Genomic DNA, 23,591 nt, shown 5'->3' on the forward strand with positions numbered 1-23,591 from the left:
GGGAAAAGGTGACAGGGCCGGGGGATGAGCTGAGCAAGGTCATCTGGGGGCCACCTGATGCCACAGGCCACAAGCCATGCAGGCTACTTAGTGCGCCCCGACCGACCCGCCCCTCCCGCCAGCCCACGGGTCCCCGGGCGGCCAGGAATCCCTGCGGTGGCCGTGCGCACTCCGGGCAGGTGGGGGTCCTGCAGGGTTCTCCATCCAGAGCAGGGGCACCCACCGGCTCCTTCCCCACACTGACCTCCCCGCCCTCTGCTGAAGGGTGTCACTCTGGTCCTCACCGAAGGACTCACCATAACGCCACGAACAGGTCGTGAGACGGACACGCTAGAGTCGCCGGCAGCGTCCCGAACCTCCCCTCCAGGTCCTGCAGGTCGGATCTCTCCAAAGCGCGAGGGAAGAGGTCTTCCGGCTCTGCCGGAAGTCCTGCCCGCGCGGGACAGGAAGTCCCTCCCTCTCCTGACCGCCGGCGACCCCACGCCACGCAGTAGACGAGGAGACGCAAGGCGTCCTCCGAAGCTACTTCCGTGGGTGCGAGGCGAGGGCGGGGGGCGGGGCTGACCTTGGGAGCGCGGGGGCGCAGGCGCACAGGTAGGTGGGCGGGGCGGGGCGCCGCGCCCGCGGGCTCCCTAGGTGGGCTGGGCGCCTGCGGCGGGAGCTGGTGATCCGACGGCCTTGGGGGCGGGGATCGGCCTCGTACCCTGTCGGTTTGCAGAGGATGAAGGGCGTCCTGGGCTCTCTTCCTGCTGAGAGATCTCAGGAATTGTCTAGCTCCGCCGGCGCCCTTTCTGTGTTTCGGTTTTCCCTCACGCGGTACCTTGGTCCTGCCAAAGCGCCAGCCTCTCTCAGGTCAGTGGAATTTGACCTTTAGAAGTGCTTCGCTCTCCACGGATGCCAGCTGAAGCCAGTGGATATCTACCAAGGACAGGAACCAAGAAGAAAATTCAATGGACACGTCCTACCTGCTTAATTCCAGTATGAACAGAAAAGGCATTATAACGCAGAAAGAAGTGAAATTCTCATAGACATACACCCCCCAACCCCAACCCCCCAAAATCTATACCGGTGAACTCTTTCTGCCCTTTTATTGTGATGAGAATTAATCTTGGAGGCAAGTTTGAAATAACTACACAGAGCATCTTTAATCCAGAAATTGATCAGTTTGAGAAGCCTTACCGAAACTTTGCCTATCTTACATCCAGAAATTGATCAGTTTGAGAAGCCTTACCGAAACTTTGCCTATCTAACCCTTGTCCTTGAGATATCTTTTACCATAATGTGGTTTTGTCCTGGCAGTACCTGGAAGTAATGGTGTTCAACCTCTAAATGGCCCAAAGGCCCTGGGAATCAGTTCTGAGCCACCTGAAGAAGTTAGATGGGACTATTTGAAAAGGCTGCAGGAGACGAAATTTACCTTGTTAGTTCTTAATGGGGGGCGGGGGGTAAGTAGGGTGACAGGTGTTAGAGAAAGGGTAAGAAATTACAGAAGTTGCTGCAAGTCCAGTGGCCTTGAGGAATAGTTTGGGAAATAGATTTCTGCTGATGGTCAATCCAGAACTTCCCCAAGGGTTCTGTTTCTGCTCCCCAGCCCCAGGACAACGGCAGATGGTTGAGTGTGGTAAAGCAGGATTAGGGCTGTTTGCTGGTGTATCTGGGGGAAGCAGATGCTATTCTTGCAGAAGAAAAGGTGGAGAAGGAGAGTGGCTATCAGCCTGTCAGTGACATCATGTTCTGTGAAGTCTTACTCTTTCATTTATGACACGGTGGGTCTTCTAGCTGTCCTAAACCTGGCAGCCTCATTGAGGTTCACAAAACATCTCCTCCTATATGACAGTAAGGTGGGAATTATTAGCAGGATAGAATCCATTCCTGCCAGAGTAAAAACAAGAAAAGAAATCAGTCAGTTTTTGCTACCATCACTTTTAATAGACTGTCATAGTCTGTACTCTATTTTCTGCATGGCACATTGATTAACAATCCTTGGATAAAATCTTTTAATTTCACATGGTTATCTCCGTTACAACATTACAAAATCCATTATAAAAGTAGTATTTTTAATGATTAGTTTGTGTATATGCTTACAATTGTGTGAAGTCTTTTTATCCTATAAACAATATTTTCTATCGATTACCCATCTTTGTTTTAAAAAAAGTATTTACCCCTTTCCAAATATTAAATGGATAGAGGTTGTTGACAAACATTCAAATAGAGAGAATCATGAAAGGGAGGTCGGGGAGATGTGATGATAACATTTTAAAGATCTTTTTGACAATGGAGTCCTGAGTACAATCAGAAAAAGTCTTGGCTCTTACCATTTGGGATTTATAACTTAAAATGTCCTCTTTGAGAATTGATCTCAAATATGTATAAATATCAACAGAAAACTGCTTATATCAGCACCCACTGTGATCTGAAACTCTTCCAATTATTGAAATCTATCACTTTTTCAAAGTCCAGTCCCTGTCTTTTACAAAATGTGTTGATTTGTTTCACCTCTTTAAAAAGTTCCATTGATTTCTCTTTACTAAATGTGTTTTATTCTGTGATGTATATTGTTCTGCTATTTGTCTGTGGCTATGTGGAAAGTTAGGTCCTTATTTTTGTTGGGTTTTGCTTCTGTAGTTAAATTGTACGTAGAATTCTTTATAGGCAATAGTAGGAACAACTGAGTTCCAGTATGGTTATGGAACATTGTGTAATTGTTCTAAAAAGCCACTAGCCTAGTCTCAATAGTGGAAAATGGTTATCTTTTAAGTTAGAAGAGGATCAGTGAATGTGGAACCTACATGATGTGTTTAATGCCCTTGTCAGAGACAAAAGAGCTTGTTTCTCCTTTTATTCAGCACCATGTGAGAACATAGCAAGAACTCATCTATCAACCATGAAGAGGGCCCTCTTCAAATCCCCCTTTGATAACTATGAGAACTGATTTTATGATTTAAATCATCCAGTTTGTGGTAGTTCTGTTACAGCATCCAAAGTAAAGAATGCAAAACTTTCCACATGGCCACAGGCAAATAGTAAAACAATATAAATCACAGGATAAAACATACTTAGTAAAGAGAAAGATTGTGTTCAGTGTAATTGCTTTGACCTGAAAAAAGGTCCTACACTCACCAAAAAAGATAATTCAGAATGTATTCATTAATACTCAGCATTGATTTTGCAAACCTTTCTATAGTAAGGAAATTTTTGAAAAAAAATTTAAGAAAAAATATTCATCATTAAAACTTTTTTGAAAAACACCTATATTGCTCTTACCTTCCTAATTTGAGAGAAAAGTTCTCCAGTAGTTAAACCAGACATATGACCATAATCCCAGCAGTTGGAGAGTAGAGACAAGAAAATCAGGAGTCTATGGCGAACCTGGGCTGCATGAAACAGTCTCAAAAATAAAAATGTACTGCAGTCCTTCAGTAATTCACTAACATTCCTGTGAACCTTTGTTTCTATGTTGCTTCACCAAGTTGTTTTTAGAACTTAAGGAGTGGAATGCTAATTCCAATTTTGTACAAGTTGTATAGTGCCTATTTTCACAGGATCTAGGGTAAGGGGAGACAAAGACAAACCTGAGCATCCTTCCTTGGGAGCTGCCCATGGTTTTTGTGCTGTGGTCTCCCTCTCTCTCCTTTGCCAGGAACTTGCTAGGTAGGTTAGGCTGACTGACCAGCAACCAATAGCAACTTTGCCTTATGTTTTTGGGTTTGGTTTTGTTTGTTTGGTTGGTTGGTTTTGTTTTGTTTTGGGGTGTGTGTGTGTGTGTGTGTGTGTGTGTGTGTGTGTGTGTGTGTGATTTTGTTTTTGTTTTTGATTTAAGTATACGTTCTAGGATTCAAACTCTGCCTTCATACTTGAACAACAAGCATTTTACTGCCTGAGATATCTTCCCATAATGGGGCCTGGATGCCATTCGTGAAACCTTTTCTTTCCCCCTCCCCCAAGTCCTCTGTGATCTTCCCCATCAGCTAACCCACCCATCTTCATGTTCTTTCTCTCTTGCTTCCAACACAAACAAAAAACTAAGAAAACAAAGCAAAAAACAAAAGGACAAACAAAGCCACCAAACCCTAACAACAGCAAAAAAAGCCCACAAAACAACAACAACAACAAAAAAAAAAACAGAACCTCATAAAACTAAAAAGCTGCTGTGCAGCAAAGGACAACCTCAAAGTGACAGCCTGCAGAATGAGAAATAGATTAACTGAACATCAAGAAAACAGTTAATTAAAAACTGAGGTATAGAACTAAGAGTTCTCAAAAGATGAAACACAAATGGCTGAAAAAAAAAACCACTCAGTGTTTTTTCCTAGGCATCCCAGGTCTGCATGTCTAGGGATATATTTTACTTCAAAAAGACCATCCTCACAAAACCACCTACTTTCTGGCTTGAGATTATAAACAAAAAGTGATATGCAAATATCTTCAGCTTATTAGAAAAAAATACTGCCTCTAGTGAACTTGTGGGCTGAGAAGTGAGTATTAATAACTAAAATGTACCTATAGACAAGAGGAAGCTTGGGACTGATAAAGAAGGGTTTGTGCCTATCTGGTTTCAGACACTTACTGCCACATGCTATTCTCCATAGCAAAATTTATTGTTAATTCAGTACCATACAGCATATGCAATTTTTCAATACCTGTAGCCATGCCACACTCAGAAAAGGAAATTCAAATCACTGGACACCTTAAAAGTTTCCTTGAGGTAAAATTTTAAAAAACAAAGAAATTTTTCACTTGCTTTTCTTATGATTTAGCATACTGGCACAGCACCTGGGGAACCTGACTCTGACCAACAAGGAGGAATTGCTTGGCTAATTGAAAGCGACAGAAACCTTGGGAGAAAGCAATAACATACCAAGGATAATTATAAAAAGTAACATGAGCACTAAAGAATAGTGTTAACCTAAAGCTCCCAAATGAGGTTAGACTTGAAAAAAAAAATCTAAGAGAGGACAAACAATGGACCTTTTAAACTTCTGCTCAGAATCAGGAGACAACCGTGGGTAGCCATGTGCAGCGTCTCGTGCTGGCTTCTCTAACAGAGAAGGCAGAGCTCCCTGTCTTGCTCCGTTTGTAACAAAGGAAGCACATGCTGACATGGTGAGAGAACCTGCATTTGTGGTGTCAAGAACCTGGGTTTAATTCCCATTCACACTATCGAAATGTATTGTTCTGAACTGAGTTCCTCCAACAAACCAGACAAAAACAGAGTCCTCCTGATAAAGGTGGACATGACCGAGGAATTGCAGGAACCAAACAGAGCAAACTAAACTAAACCTAAGCAAATGTGTACCTTTAGAGTAAGAAATAGAACTCTTTTAAAAAATATTTATTAATATTTATCTGCGTGCTTGTGCATGCACCTGAGTGGTAGATCCTCTGGAGCTGGACTTCTAGGCAGTTATGAGCTACCTGATGTGGGCTCTGGGACATAGACTCAGGTCCTCTGTTAGAACAACACATGCTCTTCACCACTGAGCCATCTTTCCAGCTCAAGAGATGGAAATCTTAAACACCGAATTAGAATCATGTGCCACATAATGATATTTTGGGCATCAACATGTCACGTATATGTTCGTGGTCCCATCAGATTGTTATATAGAGAAAAGATTCCTATAGATGTGTGATGTCAACCATCCTAAAATTGTAACTCAGGCTACATGTTTATGGTAGTTTGGGTGTTATACAATGCACTGTACTGTTGGTTATATAAAAGTATACTCCACACTTGATAACAACTGGTTTATCTATTTACTATATGTGTTTTAGTTTCTTATATCCTTTGGACAAAATACCTGACAGAAGCTACTTAAGGAAGGAAGATATAATTTCAGAAAGTTTTCTAGGGAAGGGAAGGCATGGGGACAGGAGAAAGAGGCAGCTGGTCACACTGCCTCCATAGTCAGGAGGCAGAGAATGATGAATGGAGAGAAATTCTCCAGCTACACTTACGTTCAGTTTCCTTTCTCCTCTTTATTGGGTCCAGGGCCCGCCCTACACATGGAAATGGTGTAGCCCACAGCTATGGCGGATCTTCACCTCAGTTAACCTAAACTAGAAAATTTCTCACAGACATATCCAGAGGCTTGACTCATAGGCAAGTGACCCTCTGGCCTGTCAAGTTGATAACATCAACCATTACAGTGTGTTTTTATCACTTTTGAGTGAAGTCCTACTTATAGAGTTTCCTGGGTCAGAAAGTTAGTGCAATGGGTAAAGGTGCTTGCTGCTGAGTCTGGCAACCTGAGTTCAGTCGCTGGGACCCACAGGATGGGAGGAAAGTATCAACTCCTGCAAGTTGTGCTCTGACCATACGCATCCTGTGCTATTCACCACACCCCCACATATAAATATAAATAAATTTAGTATAATTTTAGAAAACTTACTGTAAAACAATGTACTGTGTTAAGCCAGAAGTATCTTTCCGTTTGTTTACCACATCTCTTGATTCCTTCAAGAAGATGAGTTGACTGACTGGTTTGCATCTTTGATCTTTGTGTAAGTACAGCCTATGATGGATGTTTACACAAGGACTTCACAATACTTTTCTCAGAATGCCTTCCCATTTTTTTTAAGTTTATATTTGCTTTTTCTACTGAATCCCCTCCCCAATGATACCATGTTCATTTACCTAAGGGACAGAGATTTTCAAATAAATAGAAACAAAAGAATAAGTTTACTGAAGAAATGCTTGAGTGGAAATGTAAGACTTAGAAACTAAGGTGATGTGGAAAGAACAGGTTTCTTAAATTTCATTGAAGATTTAAGAGGCAGTTTTAAGAGGAAAGAAAGCTTGTGTCCTTATACAGCAAGCAGTTGTTGATGATGACCCTCATAAAATGAATCCATATCCTAATCTTATGACCTGTGAACATTATTTTATTGGGAAGAGATGTTATTAGGAATCTTGGGATGAGGTTATCCTGGATTATTTGGTGAGCTGTAAATCCAATAACATATTTTTATATGACAAACAGAAGAAAAGAGGCAGTGTAACCATAGAAACAGGGAGTGGGTTAATATGGCCACAATCAAAGAACACTGATGCTTGCCAGAAATTGGAGAAAACTAAGAACACGATCTTCCCTAGACTCTCAAAAGGAAGTCCAAGCCTGCTAATGGAAGCCCTTTGAGCCACAGGAGTGGCCAGGCCCCTCCCCCAAGGACCTCTAACTTCCAAGTTCCACCCACAGAGCACTCTAACTGCCCTAACTGCTGGACCCTGCCCCTGCCCTACAGAGTAAAAAAGCCCAATTTCTGAACAAGAAATCCCACCGATCTCCACCCTGGAAAGCTCCACCCTGAGAAGTTCTACCCCCTCCCGAAGGAACTCTATATAAGCCCTGTATCCTGTTCAGTTTGCTGCTGTTTCTCACCTGAGCAGAAGCAGCCACCCTCCTGGTTTTTTTCCTCCCAATAAATCTCTTGTGTGAGGTTTGTTGTGCGGTGCGACTTTGTGGTATTCCTTGGCTCCCGACTGTCAGGATACCTTTCCAGCTGAGCTGTACAGCTAAGGTCATGATTTTGGAGTCTTGGCTTAGAACTCCAGGAGAGGCAATCTTTCTAGTTTTAAGTGGAGAGAGGTGGAGGGAAGGAAAAACAAATGGAAAGATGAAGGAAAGAAAATAAAGAGGAAGGAAAGGAAGAAAGGAGTGAAGAGAAAAAGAATTAAAATGGAAACATTGCTTGAAGACTCTCTGAGCAAAAGACAAAAAAATAAAAAAACAGGATTCATAAAGTAATCTTGCTTGATTTGCAAACAAGTAAAATAACTAATTATTTGCTTTGCTTTACATCTATGTTTCTCCTTACAATAAAGCAAGTGATATGATTCAGCTGAAGTGATATGATTCAAACCCTGCAGGGTCAATGATGTTTGTCAATCCCACTACAAGGCACAAGAGTGAGGCTGGGAGGGCTGGCGTAAGCCCAGATGTTCAGAACCAGCTCCGGTATCTAACAGGCTCAAGGACTTTGACGCTCCAACTCCAAAAGAAAGCATTATTAAAATATCTGCCTGGGCATGTCCATGATCAGCTAGATGATGCCTGCTGGCACTGGTAAGGGCAAATCAACAATGCAAAGACTAACATCTCTTACAGAAATATAAACCTTCAAGTTTTTCACCAGCTGTCTGTATATCCTTTGACCCAATCTGGGTAGCATAAAATTAGTCATCACAATCGGGTTTAGAGGAAATAATGGATGATGAAATGAGTGACAGAGGGTGAAGAAGGTCTGAGATAGGTTTCAGGGTGATTATTTGAATCAAAATGTGGTTATTAAATCTCAGATCACACAATCTCTGTGGTGATATAGATTATCAAGAATCAAAGGATTCCTCAGGATTAATATTGCCAGCAGCAGAAGACATGTTTCAGCAAAGCAAAACCCAGTGCTCCCCAGAGCCAGGTAATCAGAGAAAGCTTGTTTGATTAACAAATGTTTCTGCCTATTTCTTTGATCTGTAGAGGAAGTAAATCTGTGGTTGTGCATATATTTAAATCAATCATATATTTATAGGATAAAAATACTTATTAAAATGTTTATCAAGCCTCAAATATACAGTTATATGTGGTGATATATTTATAATCTAAGAAATAAAGCTTACCTGAAGATCAGAGGACAGAACCAGCCACAGAGTTAGTCATAGAGGTCAGGCAGTGGTGGCACACACCTTTAATCCTAGCACTCCAGAGGCAGAGGCAGAGATCCTTCTGGATTTCTGTGAATTCAAGGCCACACTGGGCTACATGAGATTAATCTAGTCTAAAAGAGAAACGGTCAGGCAATGGTGACGCACACCTTTAATCCCAGCACTAGGAAGGTTGAGAGAGGAAGTGATATGGCTAGGCAGAGAAAGCAATATAAGGCAGGAGACAGGAATTCACTCTCTTGCAGAGACTGTCAGGCTGAGGAGTTGGTAAGGTGAGGTTGGCTGTGGCTTGTTCTGTTTCTCTGATCTTTCAGCTTTCATCCTGATATCTGGCTCTGGGTTTTTATTATAAGACCATTTAGGATTCATGCAACAGTTACAAAGTAAAGTGATGTAAAATGGAAATCATATAACTTAGAAACTGTCCCTTCAATTTTATTTGAATTTATTCATCCAGCTAAGATTTCCTGATAACCTGTGATGCCAAGATAGGACCATGTTGATCCTTGGCAAGAATCTTAATGTATATAATTGTCCTAGCTAGGGTTGCTATTGCTATGATGAAACAACATGATCAAAAGCAAGTTGGGGAGGAAATAATTTATTTGGCTTATACTTCCACATCATAGTCCATTACTGAAGGAATGAGTTCAAGGCCAGCCTTGTCTATACAGCAAGTTTCCAGACAACCAAGATGACACAGAGAAACCCTATATTTAAAAACCAAAAGAGAGAGAGAGAGAGAGAGAGAGAGAAGAGAAGAGAAGAGAAGAGAAGAGAAGAGGAAAGGATTTCAGAATATTTTTTCAAATGTCTCAGTGACATGAAATATATTATCAATGAAAAATGCATTTCATTGTATTTTGTTGTAGATGTGTATAGACTGTATTACTATAAATGTTTTGTTTAGTATTTTGCCCAATAATAAATCTAGGACTGACTCACATGAGAATAAGCATCATGTTGAAGAAGTTTACTTTAGGAATGTTTGAAGGGAAAATGTGCATGTTTAGCTTGAAATATATTTGAGAGGTCAAGATGACTGTTTTCAAATATCCAAGTCCCTGCCATGTGGAAAGAAATCATATTTCCACTGAATGGTCTCAAAGGATTGAACTAGATCCTTGGCAGGATCTATATAGCAAACTATTTTAGCTCGATATCAAAATGTTTAACTGTCCACTTGTTTATAGGCAATTTCACTCAATATCAAGAAAGTGCTTTGTACTCTAAAAGTACAGAGTAAAAAATGAGTGGATTCCCAGCCAATTTAAAGATTCAAACTCAAATTGTCACCCACTAGATGAGAAATCCTACAGGATATTCAAACACCATGAGTGTTTATTATGATTTCTGGAATGTGAAAAATCATCCTATTTTCTGGAACAAAGGGACAGTTGCATCGTTGTGAAACATGGGGCCTTGAAAATTTACTTCACCTTTCCCATCCAGTTTACATTGTTTTGAGCCTCTATGGGTGCCATTAGACATGTCTGGCTGCCTTTTACAAGTCCAATATATGATACCAGCTCTTTATCACTTGAAGTACATTTCTACTATACTTGCAAGAATGAATATAAATGTTCTAAATATTATTTGTAAAAGTACAACACATAATGTAAATGTAAAATGTCATTCTCCTTTAATATAGTTGGCCGTTGAGAGAATACAAAGAAATACCTTAGTGATTTGTCACTATATACCCATTAAAAGGCATAATATGGTGAGGGTGAGGGAAAGATGCCCTCCTCCCTTAATCCTGCCACCTGTGGGGGGTAAGAGAGCTGACCCTCCCCTCACCAGCTGTGGCACTAGGGAGAGGGGCCCTGCACCTAGCCTGGGCAGCCCAGCAGAGCTGACCCTATTGACAGAGGTGTGATGAACTGTCCTGAGAATGTGAGCGTGGGAGATCTGGCCCAGCCTCTCATCCACCATATGGTGGGGTAGGCAGGGGAGAGATGCCTCCCCAACCCATGCCCTTCACCACCTGTGGCAGGTGGGAGAGCTGGCCCTGAGGTCATAAGAGCTGGAGAGCTGTCCTTGCCTCTCACAAGCTGCAACACTCGGGAAAGTGACCCCTGAACCTCTTTTGGACAACACAGTAGAGCTGGCCCTGATGGCATAAGTGTAGGAAAGCTGACCCTGAGAGCAGGAAAGCAGGAGAACTGGCCCCGCCCCTTGCTCATTGCTGCCTGGACAATGCTGGAGAGCTCATCCTGGTGATGAGGATGGTGGGCTGACCAACCCTGCAACTACCCGAGCCCAGAACCAAGGTTATGAGTTGGCCCACCCCAACATCCACCACATCTGTGATCTGCTGGAGCACATGGAGGGGCTGGTCCTGCAGACCCAAAGCTGCAGGATCTCCATGACACAGGACAACAACAGGATATTCAAGAGCACTCCCAGTGAGGGACCAGTATCAATAGGGTAGAAGAAACCAGAGGCCTCCAATCAGACCAATGACTCTTTGCAATGAACACAAGTAAAGATATTTGGACAAAAGGACATACTGCGTGACTTGCTGTGTTATACTACAGCTTCCATAACAAGACTTTTCCTCTTAACTTTTATTTTATTATCTTGTGGGAAGATGTAGCAGGGGCAGAGCATGGATATACAGGGACAGGAAATAAATGGGATCAAGATGCATGATGTGAAAGACACAAAGAATAAATAAAAAAATTTAAAAAAAGAACAGAGAGGTTATTTGTAACAGGCTTGAACGTGCAGGTAAGATACAGCATCTTGGGAACAAGAAGGAGGAAAGAAAACAAAGAAGGACATAAAATAGATATTTAGTGAGCACCTACAGTGTGTGTGATACTTTGCCATCTAATGTCTCTGAGTTTTCACAATGTCCAGAGGTTCCTTGGAGATATACCCATTTTACAGACAAGGTTACTGAAAATCATATAAGCCAACACTGCCTGGATGACCAAGATTCTTAGGCTGGATAGCACAGAGACCTATGAAAGAAAAAAATCAATAAAATGGTTCTTAATGATATCTTTATATACTCATAGATTGGTGCCTGGCCCAATCGTCATCAAAGAGGCAACCAACAGCAGCTAATGGAGCACATGCAGACACCCACAACTAAACATTAGTCACAGAGACAGCCCAAATTGGGGATCTCCATCAGGTCTTTCCCACTCAAGCTTGGGGCCCGGGAAGAGGGGGAGAAAAAAAATGTAGGAGCAGATGAGCCAAGGATACCAGGAGAACAAACACAGTCCACCAACATGAAGTAAGTATGGCTCGTAGCAGCTCACAGACTCTGAAGCAGCAATCACAGAGCCTTCATGGGTCTGTGCTAGGTCCTCTGCACATATAATATGGTTCATAGTTTAGTGTTTTTGTGGGACCCCTAACAGTGGGAGTGGGGGTGTCTTTGACTCTTTTGTCTGCTCTTAGGACCCTTTTCCTCCTACGGGGTGGCCTCACCCAGCCTTCATATGAGGGTTTGTGCCTAGTCTTATTGTATCTTGTTATACTGTGTTGGGTGGATATTTCTGGGAGGCCTGCTGTCTTCTGAAGAAGAATGGAGGAAGAGTGGCTGTGGGAAGAGGGGAGATGGGGTGTGGGGGGAATGGGAGGGGTGGAGGGAGGAGAAAATTCGATTGGGATATGTTGAAGACAAAACACAATTTAAAAAGAAAGAACGAAAGGAAAAGGGGGCCGTGAATTTGAAAGGGAACAAGGAGAAGTAGATGGGAGACTTTGAAGGGAGAAATGGGAAGAGGAAATGACAGGCTTATAGCATACTTATATTAATATCAAAAATAAAGGAAATAATGAAAATATAGCTGAGCATGGTAGTGAATACCTTAATCACTGTACTCTGGAGAGGGAGGGAGGGAGGTGGAACTCTGTGAACTCAAGGCCAACTTGGAGGATGCAGAGACTTCCAGGCCAGTTGAGGATACATAATGAAGCCTTGTCTCAAAAATTAAATAGGCCGGGCGGTGGTGGCGCACGCCTTTAATCCCAGCACTCGGGAGGCAGAGCCAGGCGGATCTCTGTGAGTTCGAGGCCAGCCTAGACTACCAAGTGAGTCCCAGGAAAGGCGCAAAGCTACACAGAGAAACCCTGTCTCGAAAAACCAAAAAAAAAAAAAAAAAAAAAAAAAAAAAAAAAAAAAAATTAAATAGAAAAAAGAAAGACCTGGTCCCAATACCCCTTCAAGGACATGTCACCAATGACTTAATGTTCTTTCACTAAATCCCATTTTCTAAAAGTCCATCAGTTCCCAAGAGCATCAAGTCTCTAACGCATGAGCCTTGGAGGACATTCCAAAACCAAGCCATAGCAGATGTTTATTAAACATTTGAACTTTTCATGCTATGAAGTGTCCACAATACAGAATACTTTGTCCTGATACTATTTTTCCTACTAAAGAGTATGATAGAAGTGCATATCTATAGTCCCAGCGTTCAGAAATGAGGCAGGAATATTGGGAGTTTGAGAGCTACCTGGGCTATATAGTGAATTCTAGGTTAGTTTAGGCTACACAGAAAGACCTTGCCCCAAAGAGAGACTGTGTTAGTGTGTTAAGGCTTGTGAAATTGCTCAGTGGGTAAAGGCACATGCTGCCCAACCCAGTGACCTGAGTTCAATCCCCGGTTCCACTTGGTGGAAAGAGAGAAATGTCTTCCAAGAGTAGTTGTCCTCTGACCTCCACATGCATACCATCACACACACACACACACACACACACACACACACACACACACACACACACGTGTGTTCACACAAATCTCTACACATATAATAAATAAATATAAAAGAGTTTTTGAAAAACATGATAGACGTAAGGATAAGAGTGTACTGGCTGGTTTTATGTCAATATGACACAAGCTACAGTCATCAGAGAAGAAGGAGCCTCAGTTGAAAAAATGCCTTCAAGAGATCCAGCTGTAAGGCATTTTCTCAATTAGTAATCAGTGTGGGAGGGCCCAGCCCATTGTGGACAGTCTCATCCCAGGGCTGTTGGTCTATAAGAAAGTAGGTTGAGCAAGCCAGGGAAGCAAGCCAGTAAGCAGCAGCCCTCCATGGCTTCTGCATCAGCTCCTGCCTCCAGGTTCCAGCCCTGCCTGAGTTCCTGTCCTGACTTCCTCCAGTGAAGGACTATGATCTAGAAGTGTAAGCCAAATAAACCCTTTTCTCTCCAACTTGCTTTTTGGTCATGGGGTTTCATTGCAGCAATAGAAAGCCTAAGTCAAAGGGTATGAGAAATGGTTGTGATGCAGGATAGTTTTATTCTTCTTTTTTTCATAAAGGAGTGAATAATAAAATATGGAAGTGAATTCTAGCAAAGCTCAGCTTATAGTATTTTAAGTTTTACAACAATCTTTTCAAGGAAATCTCTGGGGAAAATTTACCTAATTTACTTGTTCAAATATGTTCCTTTCACATCTAATTGTCTTGTGAGTTAAAAGCTTTCATGGCGTTTTGTGCTTCTACAGTTCAGATGAACATGCTTCAGTTATGTGTAAATCATCACCTTTTCCAAAAAGTACTTAATATGCAAAACAGCTCAATCAACAACTTGTGTCATTAGCCTCTAGCATTAAATTTTCTAATCAAAGTGAAGAATGCTGTAAAACTTTTTATTATCTATACCATTTTTATAACATATACCTTGGTATAGTAATTGCTAATCAATAAAAATAGAGACATTGGTTTAAACAGTTTTCTAATTTCCTAATAACATTGACATCTTATCCTATTTCCTGGGAAATAGAATCTAAGGTTGAAATGTACACACAGAAAACTTCTGAGATCATGTTCTTGAAGTTAACACTGTGGAGAAATACAGTCTTGAACAGAAGGAAGAGTTGAGGCAGTTATAGTAAAGCTCACTCAAACTTTATGGGTGGCTCTAAACCTAACATCCCAACTTGAGACAGGGTGTTGGAACTTGGCATAACTATCAGAGCCAGACACTGAATAAAGGCTACCCTGAGGAAGTATATAGAACCTTGACTGAAACTGAGGGCAATGCCTCTTTGGAATTAACATTTTGAGAACTGTGAGCCAAAACATTCCCAGCAGTTAAACAAATTTATCTTTTGGACCTAAGTAAGGATTGCAGTATATCCCAGTCTTGGATACAACTGATAATCATGAAGAGACATGTGTCTGTCTGGATGATGATCTCCACCACTACCACCATCCCCCAAATGTACTAATAGCATTGCTTTATGCCATGCACTTTGTGTCTTGAGTGCTTTCAAATTATTAGCTCATGCAATTTTCAAAATAACACTATGTAATCTAAATATGCCTTGATCTGAAAATTTTAAGTATAAATGGTTTTTTCCCCAGAAACATGCCCCAATACTAGAAATGGTTTTTTTAAAAAACAGGTATTCAGTAATTTTCTTCTTTTTTAATTAAGACAATTTTTTATTCACTTTACATACCAATCACAGAACCCCCTCTTCTATCTTCCTACCCCTATGGCCTCCCCCCAACCCATGCCCCATTCTCTCTTACAAGAAAATAAGGCCTCCCATGCATGGGGAGTCAGCAAAGCCTGGTACATTCAGTAGAGGCAGGTCCAAGCCCCTCCCCCTGCCTCAAGGATGTGTGAGGTATCCCTTATGTTCTCATCCTCCATCCCAAACCCTCCATTGCCCCTCCCCCCAGTTTACTCATGGAGACCTCATATATTTTCCCTTCCCAGGGTGATCCATGCATTCCTTTTAGAATCCTCCTTGTTTGCTAACTTCTCTGGAGCTGTGGGTTGTAGTCTGGTTATACTTTGCTTTACATCTAGTATCCACTTATGAGTGAGTACATACCATGATTGTTCTTCTGAGTCTGGGTTACCTCACTCAGGACGATATTTTCTAGTTCCATCCATTTGCCTGTGAATTTCATGATGTCATTGTTTATTTACTGCTGAGCAGTGCTCCATTGTGTATATGGCCCACATTTTCTTTATCCATTCTTCGGTTGAGGGATGTTGTGTTCTGACTATTACAAATAATGCTTCTGTGAACATAGGTGAGCATGTGCCCTTGTGGTATGATTGAGCATTCCTTGGGTATATGCCCAAGAATGGTAGAGCTCGGTCTTGAGGAAGATTGATTCCCAATTTTCTGAGAAACTGCCATACTGATTTCCAAAGTTTCTGTATAAGTTTTCACTCCCACCAAAAGTGTAGGAGTGTTCCCCTTGCTCCACATCCTCTCCAACATAAGCTGTCTTCAGTGTTTTTGATCTTAGCCATTCTGACAGGTGTAAGATGGTATCTCAGAGTCATTTTGACTTGCCTTTCCCTGATGACTAAGGATGTAGTATTCAGTAATTTTCAATGAAAATTACTCTGTCCAGTATAAGTAGCCCCATTTGGTGGCAGTCCTTGGCCAGAATAGTTTTTTTTCATAGTTGCACTATCTAAATCACAGATGGCCTAAGATGTCTGTAATTTACTCTCAATAACTGAGGATATACAATGTGAAGACATGTATTGATACATATGTATATATTAATTAGACTACATCACAAAGTGCCATTGCTCTCCAAAATTTAAAATTCATTTTCTTGGGCATGGTTAACTGATATTTAGTGAAAAGGACACCTTGCTGCCCAGTTTTATGTCAGCTTGACACATGCATCTGAGAGGCAGAAACCGCAACTGAGAAATTTCCTCCATAATATCAGGCTGCAGGCAAGCCAGTAGGTAATTTTCTTAATTAGTGATTGATGGGGGAGGGTCAAGCCCATTGTGAGTGGTGCCATCCCTGGGCTGGTGGTCCTGAGTCTTACAAGAATGCAGGCTGAGCAAGCCAGGGGGATCCTGCTAGTAAGCAGCAACACTAAATGGCTCCTGGATCAGTTCTTGACTCAGGATTCCTGGAGAGTTTCAGTTCCTGTCCTGACTTCCTTTGATGATAAACAGTGATGTGAAAGTGTAAGTAAAACAAACACTTTTCTCCCCAAGTTGCTTTTGATCATGGTGTTTCATCACAGCAAAAGTAATTAACTAATACAGAAATATTCCAGAGAAAGCTATGACAAGTGCATGGTCATAAGAATCCTAATTTTCTATTTAACATAATGAATGTTAGCAAAAGTTTAATTGGTAAAGTTAATGTTATTCAAAGTATAGTGAATAACTAATTTATTGCCCACATTTCACCTTTGCAAAGCATACAAATCTAGCAAGCACCCTACTGTATCCTTAGAAATTGATCCTTTCTTCACAGCAAGTCCTAAGCTACTTCCGGTTTTTCTTTTTGGTGCATGACCCTCTGAGTTTTATTAGTTTCTTGTCCTAGCATGGGTGGGAAGTTATTTACTGGACCTAGGAAAATGATACTTCCTTTCCCCAATTGGCCCCAAGGAAGGGGGCCTCATCCTTGAAGAAATGTTGATGGACCAAAGCATGTGCAGGTCTCATTACAGATCGCTACAGCTGCACTGAGGTCAGGAGTACAGCAGCTATTTCATGTCCAAAAGATACGTTTTTCCTGTACATCTCCCTGTCTTCCTGCTCTTATGTTCTTTCCACCTGCATGAGAGAGGAGAACCAGAGGGGGTGGACTGTGAAAATGACTAAAACCATTATAGAAATGTTTGAAACTGTCAAACAATAAAAACCTAATAAATGATAAGAAAAAAAGGAACCCAAAAGTTGAGCACTAAAACACCTTCTTTCCAGCTACCGATTCAAGTATACGCTGGTCCCTAAGGCCTGCCTCAAACTATGCATCCGCAGCAATAAAACAACTATGCATATGTGTGAAGGCCAGCCTTCAAATTGGCCTTCAATGACTCTGTTATACTGCTTCTGTTGCTGTAACAGAAAACTGGGGACCAGATAAGGTATTAAAAAATAGAGCTTTAATTCACTTAGGGTTCTGTATGCTAGAAAGTCCAAAAGCATAACGCCAGCTTTCGATGGGGGCCTTGTCGCAGCATTGTGACATGGCAGAAAGCATCATATGGCAAGAAGCCTTACCGACAGAACTCAGGTTTGTTTGTCTGTTGGTTTTTTTTTTTTTTTAACTCAAAACCACGCTCATAATTTAATTGATTTCTCCACTAATTCTTGAATGGATTAAAAAATTTGCAGAGTCCTCATAACCCAATTACTTCCTAAAGGACCCATATTTCCACACATGACTTTTGAGGCACACTCTTTGCAACCCAACACTGGTAATCCTTAGTGTGTGTCCCTTTGCACAGTACTCTCTCAGATAAAATCAAGCAGACCTATATAATCAATAAGATATTGGCATAATAGTTACTTCTGGGCCTAAGTCTTAAAAGACATAGCAGATTTCATATTATGTGGATTATCTGTTCTAGAAGGAAAGAGTTCCATTTTGTGAAGCTGTTGAAGTTGTGAACAGATCCACATGGGTAGGAGCTAAAGACACCCACCATTATTCTAGGCTAACTTGGCTAATCATAGGAATGAGCCAAGGTGGAGGTAGCTCATGCCATCTGGTAATACCATCTTAAATCAAGACAGATCCCTAAAACAAATCTATGAAGCCAACTTGTTCTCAAATTCCTGAACTACAGAAACTGGGGTAAAAAATACTTAATATTGCTTTACATCAGTAAGTTTTAGGGTAATTTGCTACGGAGAAATAGATGAATATTACATTACCAACATAAAAGGACAGAGTTCTGGAATTTAAATTAGCTTATAGAGGAGATTATATGAAGTGGTATATACCTCATTGTTAATAAATATTTATATATAAAATGTCTTTGCATAGCTCAGTGTGATAGTGTATGTCTATAACCCTAATACTTAGGAAGCTGAGGCCCAAAGATCAAGAGTTCAAGATCATCCCAGACCACATGGAAAAACTTTGTCAAAAACAACAACAAAAATATACCAAAGACAGCACACACTTTGGTCACAGGATTTGGAGAAATTAACCTACTACTGATCTGGAAGTGTTCTCCCTGAAAGCTAGCTTTCATCATGTAATTAGGTGCTATGTAAGCTATTGAGGGAGAAAAATTATCAATAGTCTCACCCAGCTGCAAATCCCATGTATTACAATAATGACCAGGCCAGCAAGATATCTCTATTACTAGACTAGTGGCACAAATATCTTGGAGGTAACCAACACCTATCTGATTGGACTTAAGGTCCGCTCAATAGGAGAAAACTAATACCTGGTACTGTGAACCTAGCCAAGAACCTGTGGACAGAACTGTTACAGAACCTATAGTTTGCAACCTATACATTCACCCTTGTATTCATACACAAGTGCAACTTTTGCCCCTTGTCAAGCATCTTCTTTTTGCAGCTGACAGAGGCTATTATAGCAAATAAGTGAGTGGTCATCCCACATGGGACATCTACAACACATCTAAGGCTCAGGGAACATTGAAGAAGAGGAGGTGGAAAGAGTGTAAAGGCCAAGGACTAGGAGGATGATGGCGAGATACCATCTTCTGGATACTTTAGGACTGTTTCACCTATGAGCTCTCAAATGTATTGTGACTGCCACAGCAGCTGACATACCACCATGGATAGGGGAAGGTTCACAAAGCCCACCCCGAGTCGAAGAACTCTAAGCAGTCAATGACTTAGTGAAGGAGAATATGTATAAAGCATGTGTGTGTGTGTGTGTGTGTGTGTGTGTGTGTGTGTGTGTGTGTGTGTGTGTATTCAAATATATATGTATGTATTAGAAGAAGAGGTCATGAATTTGAAAAGGGACATGGGAGGATTTGACAAAGGGTGAGGGAAGGGTAGAAGTGATGAAAATACACTGTACTCATTTTGGGAATTCTCAAAATATAAAAATATTCACCACCAGTGTCTTTCTGTGAAGAATTTGTTTTCCTTGTAGCTACCCTTCCACCTATCTCGATACTACTTTTATCTGTCTGAAAAAGCAAATAGTTATATCTGACCAAATTGTCTTCTATCATTTTGAGTTTCAGGTTGATTTTTTCTGCTTGTAACAGTTTGATTCTATGCACTTGTCTTTATTACCATCCTCACTCTAATATAATCATATCTCACCTGGACTATTACAATAAACTTCTAATTAATTTATATCTATTGGCTCTTTTCCATTTCATCATAACCATTAAAGTTATAATGATCCTTTAAAAACACATACCTATAATTCCACCACTGCTCTTCGACCATTTAAAAATCTTTAAATGCTTGGAAGAGTTCATTAAGTAAAAGTTATGAAGACAAAACATGTCCTTTATAACCTCTGCTGGGTCCGAGCCTTTCCACTCTTGTCTTCCAATCTTCTTCATCTTGCTCTCTGTGATTCTACCCCTCACTAACCTTCCTTCAATGATTAGTATTCTTGTTTTCTCTGACCATCAAGGATGCTTTATTTCATTTTGAGACGTGGTCTCTCCATGTTTCACAGGCTGATCTCAAACTCCTGTACTGTTCCTATACTAGCCTCCGGAGTAGTTGGAACCACAGGCACATGCCACTATGCTCAGCCAACCAATGATGATTGTATGTGCTTGAAATCCCTTTCTTTTCCTCTTTTTCTACTCAAGGCTCTACACCCTTCATAGTTCATGGAATTTTCACATTCTTACCAATATTTGGCTAATATTTCTTTTTGGTTTCCATAGCATCATTTATTTGTTCTTTGTACACCAGTTACATTGAAAGTTTACTTTTGTTTGTGATATTATTTACATTATTTAATTAATACTAAGGTTCCCTTATAGATAGATCCAACCTTCTATGAGAACAGATAATAACTATATCCGCTATTATTCACTTATGTATTACCTAGAGCCTACCACAGTACTGGGGAATAGTAAGTATTTCATGAAAAAAATGAATAACTGATTGCCTAATTTAATGATCTCATTTGACTATGAATTCTTCAGAACTAGACTACCACAGTTCAAATTATGTCACTTCCTAACTCTGTAATATTAAGGATGATTTTAATGCATTGTTCCATTAGAGTTGTTCTCTGTGAATTGAAAACAATTACCTTGTTGAGTTTTAAAATTCTCTTTTCTTTTGTTTTTCAAGACACAGTTTCTCTGTGTAGCCTTGACTGTCCTAAAATTAGCTCTGTAGACTAGGCTGACCCGAAACTCACAGAGATCCATCTGCCTTTGCCTTCTGAGTGCTGAGATTAAAGCATGTGCTGCAGCAGCAGCCACCACCACCACCACCACCACCCAGCAAGTTTTAAAATTCTTAAATGAGTTAATATACATCTTAAAATAATGCCTAACAAAGTAGCTACTGTACATGGTGACTGCAATCATTAGTATTAATAATACACTTGGTCATTTTGACATGCATATTCTTTAGGCCATAATCACCTGTTCCTTGAATAACTAACTTCGTTGTCTTTTTGTAAATACAGAATTTCAAGTGTCTATGTAAACAAGAAACTGTGCCAAAAACAAATAGACACAGTAGTGGCCTAGAAATCTTTTCCAAGCTGTTCTGGTTGACTTAGGTATAAGGATACTGCTGTTAACACCATGTTGTTGGTGTTTGTTGGTATTTTGCTATTTATATAAAGCATCAAGAGATCAGGGGTTATATTTAATGCACGTCTAAAAAATTCTATACTTTTCCTTTTTTTTTTTTATAATAGTCACCAGAAATAGCTGAGTCCACTTTCTATGTAGTTTTTGTAGATTGGTTACTTAATTGTGAGGCTCCCTCGTTAATCTTGATTTAAGACTCAATAATGGCAACCTATTAAAATCATATAAAATGCTATTGGTCTCTTTGGACTATGGACTTTCCACACTCAGATACTGACATTACAATGTTAAAGCTGCTGTTTCTTTCTTATTGGACAGCGGAGCTATTCGTTGAGAAGGAGGTAGCACCTCTTCCAGAGTTGTAAGTGCTGGCATTTTATCATATTCTGTTCCCACACACAGACATGTCCATGACAAGGGGCTATAGACTGTACGTTGCCAGTTGAGCTGCTGCTGATGTGGTCTCTTCTGCCCCTCTGCCCCCCTCCCCCAATCAAGAAAAACAACCTTTACTTTCTGGAAATAACTGAGACTACCCAGCCCTCGAAACTTAGCTCTTTTTAGTTTGGGTAAAAGAGAAGGAAGCTTTTTCAACTTTTTGCTAGATCATGGCTTTTTGAGCAGGAGATGTCTCTGAAAGAAAATAGATCAAAGTTACTTGGGACTGAGGGCAGATCAGACAGCTGTACTTATAGTCACTGAAAACAGAATCATCTTTATTGAAAAAGATTCATGTGTTGTAGCTATAGGGGGGCAGAGTAAAGGTTACAGGGGGGAAAAACTAACCTAAAAATCCAAAGACCATTCTACCAGCTTGTCCAACTTTAAAATTCTATTAGAAATTCATTTAAAAAAAAACAATTTCAAAGATTTTAAGAGATAATTCTGATTAAACATAAGTTCTCTATCAAATTGTCTTCTTGAAAGTGAATTTTGGAAGCTCTGAGACCAAGAGGTGACTTTAGCTTCTGAAGTTCCGATCTGAGCCTAGATGAGCTGTGGCGAGGAAAGGTCAGAGGAGCGGGCTCCATGTGATGAGAGGCTGGAGGAGAGCTCTGGCTGGAGAGATGTTTCCTCTGTGTAATGACTGTGAGGAGAAAAAGGGAAAGAAAGTGGATTTTAAAATTTCTTCCTTGAGATTTACAATAGAAAAAAGAATGTAATAACGTAGAATAAGAGAAATAATAAGCATTGTGCTTACTCTGGCAGCGCATATGCCAACAGGGAAGCTCAGATAAAATTGCACCATTGTTTCTTTTCAAGCCAAGACTGTTGGAACAACTTCACTTTCTTAAATATTTGAGTGGTGAATTTTATTCCTGCTGTTGTTATCAAGCAGAGGGCTTGGTAGGCAAGGAGGAGCTTTTCAAATGCCGGCAGTTTTGTGACTTTGAGTGCCAAAGGCTTGTGAACTAGGCTGATACACTCAGAGGGGCATATCCCTATGTCTGGAATACCAGAGGCTTATGACGGTAGGCACTCCGGTTAGCTGCCTATTGCTGTGGGCATTTGGTGTCAGCGGCCTGGCACTCAGCAGTGAGCTTATCCCGGGTTAACAGCAGCTAGCAGTAACAGAGGTCTTACTAGCTAGTGGTACAGCTCTTGGGTGTTGGATGCCACGACCTTGTAACAGCAGCTAGTGTCACAGCGCAATTAATCTCAGCTGTGTTACACCTCCAATTAGTGGGACTTCAGCTCTTTCAGTGGCTACTCACTTCTCTTTGGCTTTAGTATCAGCATCCATAGCCCTTAGGACTTCCGAGGTCCCTGGAACTGTTCCTGTGACCAGCGCCCATGGTCTCTCATCCTCGGCTCTTTACAGCCTTCCATGGTCTGCTCCGCAGCTCTCTGCCTTTCCTCACTTCTGTACATCCTCCATCCTATTTCAACTTTACCTCCTCTGCATCCCACGGTCTCTAGGCCTCAGTTGCTGCTTCTGCCACCTCTGCCACTTGTTGCCAGTGCTACGGCCACCGCCAGGACTACAGCTGCGGCTCCTTTTGTGACCAGGATGCTGCGCCACCTCCACTTGCTTCTCTTTACAGCTCAGCCCACTCTATCCATGATTAAGGTGACAATGTAACAAGAGAAGACTGGTTTGTTGTTGTTGTTTTTCCAGACTAGATTTCTCTGTGCAGCTTTGGTGCCTGTCCTGGAACTCACTCTGTAGACCAGGCTGGCCTCGAACTCACAGAAATCTGCCTGCCCCTGCCTCCCGAGGGCTGGGATTAAAGGCGTGAGCCACTGCTGCCCCTGGAGAAGACTGTTTAGAGAAGCTCTAATATTACCACATTACTGGACAGCCCCAGACTAGACAGGCTAGTGTCCCAACTGACATGAAAAGTGAGCCAAAGAGTCTAACGTGCTGGCTAGTTTTATGGCAGCTTGACACAAACTAGAGTCATCTCAATGGAGGGACCTCCCCCCAGTTGAGAAAATGCCTCCATAA

The 23,591-nt window shown here is 41.2% G+C and overlaps 1 protein-coding gene across 8 annotated transcripts in view; it reads right to left on the minus strand.

Annotated features, from left to right (window-relative positions):
• The window catches only part of Tmem161b (transmembrane protein 161B), an 87,608-nt gene extending 85,895 nt beyond the window's left edge, over positions 1-1,713 (minus strand). For 2 of the 8 annotated variants that reach the window (XM_059276506.1, XM_059276509.1), the window contains exons 1-2: positions 1,488-1,713; positions 297-918 (exon numbers count right to left, since the gene is read on the minus strand). In XM_059276506.1, the coding sequence (XP_059132489.1) occupies positions 297-299 (3 nt within the window). In that variant the 5' untranslated portion in view covers positions 300-918; positions 1,488-1,713. Of the gene's footprint in view, positions 1-296; positions 919-1,417 lie in introns of those variants that run through there. The other 6 variants (XM_059276502.1, XM_059276504.1, XM_059276505.1 and 3 more) reach the window with 5 other exon arrangements.
• Between the last annotated feature and the right edge of the window lie 21,878 nt (positions 1,714-23,591).

Source organism: Peromyscus eremicus, chromosome 11 (genome assembly GCF_949786415.1).
Source record: "Peromyscus eremicus chromosome 11, PerEre_H2_v1, whole genome shotgun sequence".
NCBI classification, from domain to species: domain Eukaryota; kingdom Metazoa; phylum Chordata; class Mammalia; order Rodentia; family Cricetidae; genus Peromyscus; species Peromyscus eremicus.